Source organism: Drosophila mojavensis, unplaced genomic scaffold, assembly GCF_018153725.1.
Source record: "Drosophila mojavensis isolate 15081-1352.22 unplaced genomic scaffold, ASM1815372v1 contig_28, whole genome shotgun sequence".
Taxonomy (NCBI): domain Eukaryota; kingdom Metazoa; phylum Arthropoda; class Insecta; order Diptera; family Drosophilidae; genus Drosophila; species Drosophila mojavensis.
In genome coordinates this window covers 68,232-80,620 of record NW_025318825.1, presented here as the reverse complement: position 1 = coordinate 80,620, position 12,389 = coordinate 68,232, and the positions used below count along the sequence as shown (strand labels likewise).

General features: G+C 42.2%; 4 protein-coding genes and 3 long non-coding RNA genes across 9 annotated transcripts; 5 read left to right on the top strand and 2 right to left on the bottom strand.

Moving 5' to 3' along the window:
- Window positions 1–582: 582 nt before the first annotated feature.
- On the top strand, window positions 583–1,096 carry LOC116804839. Its single transcript, XR_004364856.2, has 2 exons — window positions 583–855; window positions 923–1,096. It is a non-coding gene; the product is annotated as an uncharacterized LOC116804839 (long non-coding RNA).
- Window positions 1,097–1,131: 35 nt separating this feature from the next.
- LOC122757078 lies at window positions 1,132–1,544 on the top strand. Its single transcript, XM_044008447.1, has 2 exons — window positions 1,132–1,165; window positions 1,229–1,544. Exons 1-2 carry the CDS (start codon window positions 1,142–1,144, stop codon window positions 1,517–1,519), a joined length of 315 nt encoding a protein of 104 aa, XP_043864382.1. The 5' UTR covers window positions 1,132–1,141; the 3' UTR covers window positions 1,520–1,544.
- A 602-nt stretch (window positions 1,545–2,146) lies between these two features.
- LOC122757077 lies at window positions 2,147–3,043 on the top strand. Of its 2 annotated transcripts, XR_006356987.1 has the most exons (3): window positions 2,147–2,366; window positions 2,433–2,673; window positions 2,738–2,830. XR_006356987.1 is itself a non-coding variant. In XM_044008446.1 (2 exons), exons 1-2 carry the CDS (start codon window positions 2,650–2,652, stop codon window positions 3,026–3,028), a joined length of 315 nt encoding a protein of 104 aa, XP_043864381.1. In that variant the 5' UTR covers window positions 2,564–2,649; the 3' UTR covers window positions 3,029–3,043. The 2 variants fall into 2 exon arrangements, 1 of the variants encoding a protein (XP_043864381.1); XM_044008446.1 differs by lacking the exon at window positions 2,147–2,366 and having other exon boundaries at window positions 2,564–2,673; window positions 2,738–3,043.
- Window positions 2,440–2,742, bottom strand: LOC116804725. The gene is made up of 2 exons (XR_004364730.2): window positions 2,638–2,742; window positions 2,440–2,570 (listed from the first exon to the last, which is right to left on the bottom strand). It is a non-coding gene; the product is annotated as an uncharacterized LOC116804725 (long non-coding RNA).
- On the bottom strand, window positions 2,972–4,238 carry LOC122757089. Its single transcript, XR_006356998.1, has 2 exons — window positions 4,147–4,238; window positions 2,972–4,079 (listed from the first exon to the last, which is right to left on the bottom strand). It is a non-coding gene; the product is annotated as an uncharacterized LOC122757089 (long non-coding RNA).
- Window positions 3,995–4,921, top strand: LOC122757076. Of its 2 annotated transcripts, none has more exons than XM_044008445.1 (3): window positions 3,995–4,078; window positions 4,146–4,182; window positions 4,245–4,915. In XM_044008445.1, exons 2-3 carry the CDS (start codon window positions 4,159–4,161, stop codon window positions 4,632–4,634), a joined length of 414 nt encoding a protein of 137 aa, XP_043864380.1. In that variant the 5' UTR covers window positions 3,995–4,078; window positions 4,146–4,158; the 3' UTR covers window positions 4,635–4,915. The 2 variants fall into 2 exon arrangements, 1 of the variants encoding a protein (XP_043864380.1); XR_006356986.1 differs by having other exon boundaries at window positions 4,073–4,182; window positions 4,245–4,723; window positions 4,873–4,921.
- A 5,350-nt stretch (window positions 4,922–10,271) lies between these two features.
- On the top strand, window positions 10,272–11,318 carry LOC26527597. The gene is made up of 3 exons (XM_032733463.2): window positions 10,272–10,517; window positions 10,656–10,807; window positions 10,869–11,318. The coding sequence occupies exons 2-3, from the start codon at window positions 10,671–10,673 to the stop codon at window positions 11,044–11,046; spliced, it is 315 nt and encodes a 104-aa protein (XP_032589354.1). The 5' UTR covers window positions 10,272–10,517; window positions 10,656–10,670; the 3' UTR covers window positions 11,047–11,318.
- The last annotated feature ends 1,071 nt before the right edge of the window (window positions 11,319–12,389 follow it).

Genomic DNA, 12,389 nt, shown 5'->3' with positions numbered 1-12,389 from the left:
CCCTTTCGTCTCATTCATATTAGCTGTCAATCAGCTAGATGAAGAGGAAGAGAGAAAATAGAGATGCTCTTTATTCATACAATACTTTGACAATAGTATTTTCTTAGAATTAAAATTGCGCCTAAAAGATATCTTTAAAAAATATACATTCGGTCGATATTTTGCGAAACTATGATTAGTTTAAATGGCCACAAGCGCAACAAAAGATAGCAGTGCACCATTGTGATATATGTGTACGTATAAAAGAGCAGATCAGAAGTAGATGACATTGATATGCTTAAATTGCTAGTTGTAAACTAATGAGTTAATATAATTAAATTCATTTACAGCTGCATCTATGAGATGCGCAGATTAATTAGCTGCCATAATGCCGCCATTCAATTCAAGGAGAAAATTCAAGACAAAGTCTAGTCATTTTCCCCATAGGTTGTTTAAGCTAAATATAGTATTAGTAGTATAAGAGTAATATAATTAATAGTAATAGTTGTTTTCCTTTCAATATTTGATTTTCAATGGGTTTTTCTTTTCATTTTAGCATATTTAATTTAGTTAAAATTTATTAGATACATCGCAGGTGCGATCGTGAAAGTGATAGTGCATCACTGCGTTTATATGTCTATCGATATGCAAAGACAAAACATATGTTGTAAAAGCATATGGTGCGAAAAGTGAAGTGCATTAATTGCAAAATTGCAACTGGAAAGTATAGTTTCTAATAAGAATACTAATAAAAGCATTAATAATTGAATATTAATTAATTCATTGTTTTTACAAATTGCAGCAGCTTACTACCAAGTACTAGAGAGTATGTGCACTACAAGGCAGAGATGTGTGTGAAAGCAAGCTAACTGCAAGGTTATGTTAATTATGCAAATGTAAATAAAAGTGTTGATACTTAATATTTTTTTGTTTTTCTTTGCAGTATATCATCCAGTGGTACAAGAAGAAGTAGCTGAGAAGACTCCGCGTCCCAAACATCGAGTAGTGCCGCTAGTTTAGTTAAGTGCGTTTGTGTTGATATTAGTCAGTGCACTGTAGTATTTGTTTACTGCATGTATGCCTATACATGCAAAATAAAACTTTAATTGAATATAAATATCCAATTTGAGTTTTATTTGCTAGGAATACCCTTTTATAGGATATGTGCAGTCGATCCAATTTACAGGTGAGTTGTTGCATATACTGATGGCCAATTGGAATTCTAATTGAATTGCATATTCTTTTTTAGTGTATATGCTGCAATCAGTTGCTTGGAGACGACCCGCTTTGCTCAGCCGGAGGGTTGTCTGGATTTGTGTTGTGTGTGCGCAAAGTGCCTGTAGTGGGTGGCAACGGCGCCAGTTGCTGGAAGATTGGCAGGCGCGACTGTGAGGCAGCTGCGTTGCCTATGTTGAGGGCCACCTCTGAAGAGGATGAGTGTGTGGCAGCGTCATTTGGTGGAGCGTCGTTGCGACGAGCTGCATTTTTCTGTTTGTATGCCTTGACAGAACACACATTAATGATCTCATATTCCCTTTAGTCTCATTCATATTAGCTGTCAATCAGCTAGATGAAGATGAAGAGAGAAAATAGAGATGCTCTTTATTCATACAATACTTTGACAATAGTATTTTCTTAGAATTAAAATTGCGCCTAAAAGATATCTTTAAAGAATATACATTCGGTCGATATTTTGCGAAACTATGATTAGTTTAAATGGCCACAAGCGCAACAAAAGATAGCAGTGCACCATTGTGATATATGTGTACGTATAAAAGAGCAGATCAGAAGTAGATGACATTGATATGCTTAAATTGCTAGTTGTAAACTAATGAGTTAATATAATTAAATTCATTTTCAGCTGCATCTATGAGATGCGCAGATCAATTAGCTGCCATAATGCCGCCATTCAATTCAAAGAGAAAATTCAAGACAAAGTCTAGTCATTTTCCCCATAGGTTGTTTAAGCTAAATATAGTATTAGTAGTATAAGAGTAATATAATTAATAGTAATAGTTGTTTTCCTTTCAATATTTGATTTTCAATGGGTTTTTCTTTTCATTTTAGCATATTTAATTTAGTTAAAATTTATTAGATACATCGCAAGTGCGATCGTGAAAGTGATAGTGCATCACTGCGTTTATATGTCTATCGATATGCAAAGACAAAACATATGTTGTATAAGCATATGGTGCGAAAAGTGAAGTGCATTAATTGCAAAATTGCAACTGGAAAGTATAGTTTCTAATAAGAATACTAATAAAAGCATTAATAATTGAATATTAATTAATTCATTGTTTTTACAAATTGCAGCAGCTTACTACCAAGTACTAGAGAGTATGTGCACTACAAGGCAGAGATGTGTGTGAAAGCAAGCTAACTGCAAGGTTATGTTAATTATGCAAATGTAAATAAGAGTGTTGATACTTAATATTTTTTGTTTTTCTTTGCAGTATATCATCCAGTGGTACAAGAAGAAGTAGCTGAGAAGACTCCGCGTCCCAAACATCGAGTAGTGCCGCTAGTTTAGTTAAGTGCGTTTGTGTTGATATTAGTCAGTGCACTGTAGTATTTGTTTACTGCATGTATGCCTATACATGCAAAATAAAACTTTAATTGAATATAAATATCCAATTTGAGTTTTATTTGCTAGAATACCCTTTATAGGATATGTGCAGTCGATCCAATTTACAGGTGAGTTGTTGCATATACTGATGGCCAATTGGAATTCTAATTGAATTGCATATTCTTTTTTTAGTGTATATGCTGCAATCAGTTGCTTGGAGACGACCCGCTTTGCTCAGCCGGAGGGTTGTCTGGATTTGTGTTGTGTGTGCGCAAAGTGCCTGTAGTGGGTGGCAACGGCGCCAGTTGCTGGAAGATTGGCAGGCGCGACTGTGAGGCAGCTGCGTTGCCTATGTTGAGGGCCACCTCTGAAGAGGATGAGTGTGTGGCAGCGTCATTTGGTGGAGCGTCGTTGCGACGAGCTGCATTTTTCTGTTTGTATGCCTTGACAGAACACACATTAATGATCTCATATTCCCTTTAGTCTCATTCATATTAGCTGTCAATCAGCTAGATGAAGAGGAAGAGAGAAAATAGAGATGCTCTTTATTCATACAATACTTTGACAATAGTATTTTCTTAGAATTAAAATTGCGCCTAAAAGATATCTTTAAAGAATATACATTCGGTCGATATTTTGCGAAACTATGATTAGTTTAAATGGCCACAAGCGCAACAAAAGATAGCAGTGCACCATTGTGATATATGTGTACGTATAAAAGAGCAGATCAGAAGTAGATGACATTGATATGCTTAAATTGCTAGTTGTAAACTAATGAGTTAATATAATTAAATTCATTTTCAGCTGCATCTATGAGATGCGCAGATCAATTAGCTGCCATAATGCCGCCATTCAATTCAAAGAGAAAATTCAAGACAAAGTCTAGTCATTTTCCCCATAGGTTGTTTAAGCTAAATATAGTATTAGTAGTATAAGAGTAATATAATTAATAGTAATAGTTGTTTTCCTTTCAATATTTGATTTTCAATGGGTTTTTCTTTTCATTTTAGCATATTTAATTTAGTTAAAATTTATTAGATACATCGCAAGTGCGATCGTGAAAGTGATAGTGCATCACTGCGTTTATATGTCTATCGATATGCAAAGACAAAACATATGTTGTATAAGCATATGGTGCGAAAAGTGAAGTGCATTAATTGCAAAATTGCAACTGGAAAGTATAGTTTCTAATAAGAATACTAATAAAAGCATTAATAATTGAATATTAATTAATTCATTGTTTTTACAAATTGCAGCAGCTTACTACCAAGTACTAGAGAGTATGTGCACTACAAGGCAGAGATGTGTGTGAAAGCAAGCTAACTGCAAGGTTATGTTAATTATGCAAATGTAAATAAGAGTGTTGATACTTAATATTTTTTGTTTTTCTTTGCAGTATATCATCCAGTGGTACAAGAAGAAGTAGCTGAGAAGACTCCGCGTCCCAAACATCGAGTAGTGCCGCTAGTTTAGTTAAGTGCGTTTGTGTTGATATTAGTCAGTGCACTGTAGTATTTGTTTACTGCATGTATGCCTATACATGCAAAATAAAACTTTAATTGAATATAAATATCCAATTTGAGTTTTATTTGCTAGAATACCCTTTATAGGATATGTGCAGTCGATCCAATTTACAGGTGAGTTGTTGCATATACTGATGGCCAATTGGAATTCTAATTGAATTGCATATTCTTTTTAGTGTATATGCTGCAATCAGTTGCTTGGAGACGACCCGCTTTGCTCAGCCGGAGGGTTGTCTGGATTTGTGTTGTGTGTGCGCAAAGTGCCTGTAGTGGGTGGCAACGGCGCCAGTTGCTGGAAGATTGGCAGGCGCGACTGTGAGGCAGCTGCGTTGCCTATGTTGAGGGCCACCTCTGAAGAGGATGAGTGTGTGGCAGCGTCATTTGGTGGAGCGTCGTTGCGACGAGCTGCATCGTTGCGAAGAGCCTCTTATCTGCGTCGGGCTGCTATTCTGCGAAGGTTTTCGCTTGTGTTGCGTGTTGAAGCTGGATACGATCTAGTGAGCCTTGCACTCACAATATTGCGACTGTGCTCACGGAAAGTAATCGGGCCATACACCGGAGGATGACGGCGAAGATAACTAGCACGGAATTCCGCATCTTCTTCAGCTTGTCTTCGCTGTTGTCGCTGAGAGCGCATTTCAATTTCGTTAGCCAGGTGAGTATTTACGAGGCTAGAGTATCTGGGCATTGTTAGTCGCTGTGGGACAAACGGATCATGGGCTATGCTTCTAGCCTCATTGTTGCTATGTACTCGTAGTCGCTCGTAGTACTTTGAGCAGATATTATTAAATTGCTCATCCACAGATAAGACACCAAGTTCAGATCTGATGCGAGCATTTGAAACAAAATATTGTTTTCTGTTCGTATGTTACAAGAGAACACACATTGATGATCTCCGCTTCTTCGCATCTCATACATGATCAGCTGACCAGCAGCTGCATGGCGAGGGGAAGATAGTACGGAGATACTTTTTATTCAATTAATACTTCACAATAGCATTTCTTATGAATATAAATAGCGCCTATGAGATAATTAAAATCTAAAAAAGGACTATATTTGTCGAAACTTATCATTAAATGATTAAATTTAAATGGCCATAAGTGCACAAAAATAACAGTGCAGCTTAATTTTACAAAATACTTATAATAGAGCAATTTAAAGATAATAGAAATTAACAATAAGGTGCTTGAGTAACTGATTAACGACTAAATAGATAAGTAAGATTTAAGTTTAACAATAGTAATAGATGGCATTAATTAATATAATTCAATTATTTCATTAATAAGCATCTACAAGATGCACAGAGAAAAGTAGCCCAAAGTGGCCAATTGGAATAAAAGAGAAAAGTCGAGACAAAGTCTGGTCATTTTCTCAAGTATGGGCTTGAGCTAAAATTAGCTTAAATTACAAAAAGTTAAAACAGCTGATTGGAGATTGCATTAAATGCAAATTTTATGACTGATCCATATGTGATCTAAATAGGACCCTATAGGCAGCAAGTGGTGATGGTGGTGGTAGTGGCAGCGGCATTGGCGCAATACCCTCGAAGACAGGTAGTCGTTGCGGCTGTTGGGCTGCTGCTTGTGCAGCTTCGTTGTGTTGCTGAGCCTCCCGTCGGCGAAGGAATCGCTCCCTACTTTCAGCTATTTCATCGGCCTCCCGTTGTAGTAGTCGCTGGGTGCGTAGAGCAATGTCATTGGCCAAATGCGTGTTTACGAGACTCGTGTATCTTGCCAATGTTATCCGCTGTGGGATGAACGGGTCATAGGCAATGTTTTTGGCCAGATTGTTGCTATGAGCGCGAAGTCTGTCGTAGTATTTTGCGCAGAGATTATTGAGTATCTCATCTGCAGACAAGACGTCCAGTTCAGTTCTGATGCGAGTGTTCGAGATAAAGTACTGAGCACCAGAAATGGCTCTCAGAGCTTTATTGTGAACCACTCTAATGCGGCTGAATTGGGTCTCAGATAGTAGAGCACCCCATACAGGTAGCGAGTATTGCCATAATGGGGCAACTAGCTGCTTGTATATGATGACTTTAGTTCTAAGCGACAATTTACTGTCCTTGTTGATGAGCCAATCTATCTTTTTAAGTCTAGCCCTGACCCTAGTAACGACCGTAGTGACATGTTGTGAGAAGCGCAGTTTAGAATCTAGAGTAACGCCCAAATACGGATGTGAAGTGCCATTTTCAATAGTTTCGTTGCCAATGCGAATAGCCTGATATGGCGCTATAACTCTGTATGCATGCATGACATGCATAGTTTTATTTGCATTAATTGTAATGCACCACTTGCTCGCCCATTCGGCCAAACTATCCATATAAGCTTGCTGCTGACTGAGCGCATCTGCTTGGCGAGAGTCTGCCGATAGAACAATGACGTCATCAGCATAAGTAGCAATCAAAATCCCACGTAGACGAGTTGGCCTTGGTATGTCGCTGGTGTATATATTATACAAGATTGGCCCGAGCAAGCTACCTTGTGGCACACCGGCGTGAATTTGCTTGATTCCTGAGCGACAGCCACCGTGACACTCAACAATAAAAGTGCGATCTGCTAGATAGCAGCAGAGGATGCGATAGAGAGCATCTGGCAGTAACTTCTTAAGCTTATACTTCAAGCCTGTATGCCACACTCGATCAAAGGCTTCTTTGATGTCCATATACACAGCAGAGCAGTATTTGTGGTCATCAAACGCTTTAATAATGTATTGGGTGACTCGACCCAATTGCTGTTCAGCTGAATGCGCCTTGCGGAAACCAAACTGATGGTTTGGAATCGCATTTACAAGAGTGTCTTCATCCAGCATACGGCTCAAAATCAGATACTCGAGTATCTTTGAGAGGCCAGATAGCAGACTTATGGGCCTGTATGATGCAACATGGTGCGTAGGCTTGCCAGGCTTATGCACCATCTTCACCACTGCTAACTTCCAGCTCGAGGGGAAATGACTCAATCTAAGAGAGTTATTGCATATCATAACAAGATACAAAACAGCCTTCAATGGCAGCGCTTTGATGGTGTGATTATCGATTTGGTCCATTCCAGCCGCTTTCTTGCTCTCTAGTGTGCTGATGTGACTGATGACTTCAGCCGCAGTGACTGGCCGAAATGAGACTGAAGCAGTCAAAGATGGCTGGCTAACTTGAGCCTCGATTTCAGCCAGAACACTGGGTGGCGTAGTCACGATTGGTTGAAAACGCTGCTCGAGACTTGCAGCAAATGTTTCGGCCTTCTCGGCAGTTGTCTTGCACCAGACATTTTGCGCATTGGAGCCATTGTCACTAGAGGACTTCAACAGGGGTAGATTTGGAGCAGGCTGTCGCTTGATTTCGTTGGTCAGGCGCCAGAGTTTTTGCATACTATATCTATCGGTTGGATCGATAGATCTGAATAGCTCTTCCTCATACTTCTGCCTAGCATATATGAGCTCTTTGCGTATGCGATTCGATAGCCTGTTGCAGAGCATCTTAAGCATCGGATTGCGACTTCGAGTCAGATAGCGCTTGACTTGCTTATGGGCCTCGATGAGATGCAGAGTCTGTCTATTTACGCGATATCTAGTCCTCATAATCTTGCGTGGGTGCTGTGCATTCGCATAGTTTGCAGCATCTTCAATGTTTCGGACAAAAATATTGACCGCATCATCAATATCGTCTAAACTGTTGATCTCAGTGTTGAGCAAAATTTTGTCATTTAGATAGCTCTGAAATTTGTTGATGTTAGCATTCAAATCTAGCAAGTGGCCTTTTGCTCTGCTGGTGACAGGCTTCTCAACCAGCTGGACTTGCAACGGGAGATGATCAGAGCTAAGCTCGAAAGAGTCAGTGATGGCCAGCAAATCTCGCCTGATGCCTTTAAAAAGCGCAAAGTCAATGGCAGACGGAGTTTGGCGTGAATTAAACGGAAAATGGGTGGGCGACCCAGTTGCCAGAATGTTGCAATTCACTTGTAGAATACTATTGACTAGCGTTCGGCCACGGAGACAAGATCTGGCGTTGCCCCACCACTGACTTTTCGCATTCCAGTCACCACCGACTATAAAAGTGTCACCCAGAGAAGATAGCAGGTTGTTGAAATCTTGCCCAGACCAGATAACTTGCGGCGGGCAGTAGATTGAGGCAATATTAATGTGACGGCCATTTTGCAGGCTGACTGAGACTTCGACAGATTGATGCGAGTCGTTAGATGTAAAGCGCATAGCATAATGGCATATCTGTTGTTTAATTATAAAGGCTGCACCTCCTCTGCGCCTGTTTGAGGGGTGATTTGCTAAATAAACAATGTAACCATTGATAGCAATACTATCGCTATCAGTCAGATGCGTTTCGGACACTAGCATTATGTCTATATCATGTTTAACGAGATACAGGTTGAGCTCATTCAGTTTGTTCTTGACACCGGCGGCATTCCAGAAAGATATGTTCATGTTGTTGACACGTTGAGATACAGCAGGTTGCAGTGCAGCGCTGCGTCTACTGGCATTTGGGGAAGTGGATACATTGTTAGACATTTGAGCGCTCATTGGGACCAAATCCAGCCAACAGGCAGGCCGTGAGGGTGGTCATCATCTCAATGAGTTTGTCTATTTTAGCCTCTAATCTAAAGCTAACTTGCACTGGCATACTTGGCACATTCGCATTCATTGGCTGCTCGAAACGTTGAAAATGAACACCCCCACTAACAGGATGCGCACCCCCATCTATTGGTTGCGGATGCCTACGGCGCGTACTCAGACTACGGCTACGTTTTGGCTGCGGCGGCCGCTGTGCGCTTGCCTGCCTAGGCAAACGGACTTGTTGCTGCTGCTGTTGTTGTTGCTGGCTAACTTTGGTGGCTTTTTGCCTCGACTGACGCTGTTTGCTGCTAATAGCTGCCGGTCCGACAGGCTGAGCAAATTGTAGGCCCGCCCGAAGGGCAGCCGAATAACTGGGCCCTGCACTAACAGTTTGCGGTCGTGACTGAGGGGGGGCTTGCTGCAAAAGATTTGGCATATTAGACATATTTGGCATGTTTACTCGACTGCTCTGAGCAGTTACAGTCGGAGCAGCCTTAGCTAGAGTGTTAATTATCTTTGCTAGCTGCGTAGCACTCTCATTTTCACGCTTCTTGCACGCTTCTTTATACGCAGGGCAGCCTTTGTAGCTCGCGGCATGCGGGCCGGAGCAATTGGCACACTTCGCTGGAGTTTGGTCGTCTTTTTGCTTGCCACAGTCCGTGGAAGCATGATTGGCGCCGCACTTGACGCAGGCAAAGGGGCGACGGCAGTAATTTTTTGTATGCCCAAACTTTTGGCACCTATGGCATTGAGCAATTTCATTCGTTTTATACGGCCGCTCAATCTTGACACGCTGGTTGCCAATGGCCGTAATTTGCAGCAATTCTGCGTTATTATCGCTGACGGCCAGCTCAACCTCAAAGAGATCGAGGGGCTCTTTAGAAAAGCGAGACTTAATGCCTCTTAAGAAGCGGACTTCGTGCCCTAATTTGGCCAATTGCTCACGGATATAGTGATCCGGAGTGGAGAAGTGCAGATGCCGAATAACAGCTCTATAGCCGCGCTCGCATTTCAATTGAAATGTGTAATTTTCAATTGAATTTGCGTCGAGATATCTTACCAGCTTGCGGTGCGTGGCGACGTCCTTGCACTGGACACGAATGCCGTGGTTAGCAGCAGGCTTGGTGGAGTAATTGTCCTGGCCAATAGCGTCATCCAGGCGTATTAGCAGAGGCATAATATCCGTCACGTTGGCGATAAATAGCGGCGCTGGCTTTGCACTCGGTTGCGCACGGCTGGCTCCGTATGTCTAGATTGATCTCTAGACGGCCCGGATGGCGGCGTCTGCCGGGGGCTCCACTGCCGCACACGCACGAAACTCTAAGTCGGATCGACACTCGACACTCGGCTCGGTGCGCACTCGCTGCCGCTCACTCGGACGACTCCAGGGAAACTGGACTGCCCAGCGCCTCCACCAGATTTTTGAGTACCGATTCGGCCGATTTACTCAAAGCAGTTCCAATCCCCGATCCCAATTCCAATTCCAATTGGAAATGGAAATGGAAATGGAACCGGAGACGGGAAAAGCCCTGAGCAAATCGATTGTCCACCGACTGTGATGGCCGGTAGATGGCCGAATGGGTAGGCGCTAGACAGTCGCTAGAATCCATATCTATCCCATTATTATACCTAGTATGTTTAAACTGGAATGAATTGGCGCCCAAATTAAATTAAGGGAATGTTATCTAACAGGGCTCAACTGGCTAAACAATGATATTAACAGCCGCGCAGGGCTGCCATATCTTATTAAACTACTTAACATAAATGCGAATGTAAAGTGTGTATGTACAAGTGTGTGTGTGTGTGTGTATGAGTGAGTGAATGAATATGTAAATCTACAAGAAATTGCGTTGCGCGAAAAATCAAAAACTAATAGCTACAATCAAAAAGTGAGCGAATTAACATTAATAGTGATTAATTAAATTAAACTAAATACTAACTATACTAAAATACTACTAATGAAAAGAAACTGACTTATAATACTACTAATATTGAGTGTGTGTGTGTGTGTTGTACTATATTTACAGGTTGTTTTTCATGTGATGGCTGCTCGACCGGTGGAGGGGGGACGAACACGAACATCAGAGGCTGGCAATCAAGGAGTGATGCAGCAGATCAGTGGCGACATCCAGCGGGACATCCAAGGAGTACAGGTAAGTAGTAGGAGTGGATTCATCAGGTGAGTATATATTTAGAGTAGCAATTGTGTGTACAACTCTAATTCTGTTGTTTACTTGCAGCATCAACTGGAATTTTACAAGTGAGACTGGCAGTGGAACCAGCCATGTAATCAGCAACAGAACTGGCACTTGGGTGGCCAGCACCAGCTGCTGCATTGACTGCAGTTGCATCCACAACTGCAATGGATATGGACATCGACATCTTCATCAGCGGAGGCGGAGGCGGCGTCCAGAGTGAAGTTGCCAGCCCGGAGACTGGTATGAGGCGCCAGCAGTGCAATATGCACCACCAACACCAGCATCGGCAACAGGATCATCGGCGTCATCAACATCAGTGGAAATGGCGCAGACATCAAGTGGCTTCAGCATCATTAGCTCTGGTGCGAGCGAATGCAAAATGTCGTGTCATGGGCAAATGCATGCAGCCTGTCATCTAGCTGCAAGCCCATACACATTGAATGGCCAATTGTCGCCCACAATAAGACGACAAGTATCGAGTAATCACGTCGATTTAAAGCTAATGAACAATTGTGTTTGTACTGTCTTCTTCTTCTCATTTTCACCATGCGCAATTGCGACAAGAGTGCGTTAGATAATAAGGAGGAGTGGATTGCTACTGGGTGAGTATTGATATTATTATTATTATTGTTAAGTGAAGTGGGTGAGTGTAGAAAATTATAGTAGTTGAATTAGGTTTGTATAGGCTATAAGAACAGGTAGTCATTATATATTTGGGGTCTTATTTGCGATTTGTTGCCTGCTACTGCTAATGCTGGCAGACAAGCAGGTTGTTAGCGCGGACATCATATCTATTAGACGATCCAGCTTGTTGACGATAGCCTTGTTGATGGCTGAATTAGCATTCTCAATTGAATTTGAATTTGCATTTGCATTTGGATGCTTGCGTTCGAGCAGCATTAGGCCAATCAATTGATCTAGCTTCTTTTCAATACTGCTCGTATTATCCCTGGCACCTAGATATTGATGAGTCGGGAGGAGTTGCTGCACTTGCTGCCTCTGCTGCTGCACCTGCTGCTGCTGCTGCTGCTGCTGCTGCTGCTGCTGCTGCTGCTGCTGCTGCACTTGTTGCTGCTGCACTTGTTGCTGCACTTGTTGCTGCTGCACTTGCTGCTGTTGAAGTAGTAGTTGCAGCTGTAGTTGCTGCATATTTTGAGGCTGAATGCGTTGAATTTGCTGATGCTGCTGCTTTTGCTGCTTTTGCTGCATTCGCTGCTGCGGCCAAACACTTGGCTGTTTCACATTTAGTCCAAGTTTAAGTGCGTCGGCATAGCTGCCAACCATAGCGTTGCTCAGATTTAGTGGCTGCTTGGGCTGCTGATTGAACTGTAGCTGATTGACCTGTTGTTGTGTAGTCTTCTTCTTCGCCCTCTTCTTTGTCTTGATTGGCTGCTGCTGCTGCTGCTGCTGCTGCTGCTGCTGCTGCTGCTGCTGCTGCTGCTGCTGCTGCTGCTGCTGCTGCTGCTGCTGCTGCTGCTGCTGCTGTAGTTGCTGCTGCTGCTGCTGCTGCTGCTGTAGTAGTTGCTGCTGCTGCTGCTGCTGCTGTAGTATATGCAGCTGTTG

Coding starts and splice junctions, on each gene's coding strand:
- LOC26527597 (XM_032733463.2), top strand. CDS start 10,671: ATGGCTGCTCGACCGGTGGAGGGGGGACGAACACGAACATCAGAGGCT. Junction 10,808..10,868: donor AGTAGGAGTGGATTCATCAG/GTGAGTATATAT, acceptor GTTTACTTGCAG/CATCAACTGGAATTTTACAA.
- LOC122757076 (XM_044008445.1), top strand. CDS start 4,159: ATGTGCAGTCGATCCAATTTACAG. Junction 4,183..4,244: donor GCAGTCGATCCAATTTACAG/GTGAGTTGTTGC, acceptor TATTCTTTTTAG/TGTATATGCTGCAATCAGTT.
- LOC122757077 (XM_044008446.1), top strand. CDS start 2,650: ATGTGCAGTCGATCCAATTTACAG. Junction 2,674..2,737: donor GCAGTCGATCCAATTTACAG/GTGAGTTGTTGC, acceptor TTCTTTTTTTAG/TGTATATGCTGCAATCAGTT.
- LOC122757078 (XM_044008447.1), top strand. CDS start 1,142: ATGTGCAGTCGATCCAATTTACAG. Junction 1,166..1,228: donor GCAGTCGATCCAATTTACAG/GTGAGTTGTTGC, acceptor ATTCTTTTTTAG/TGTATATGCTGCAATCAGTT.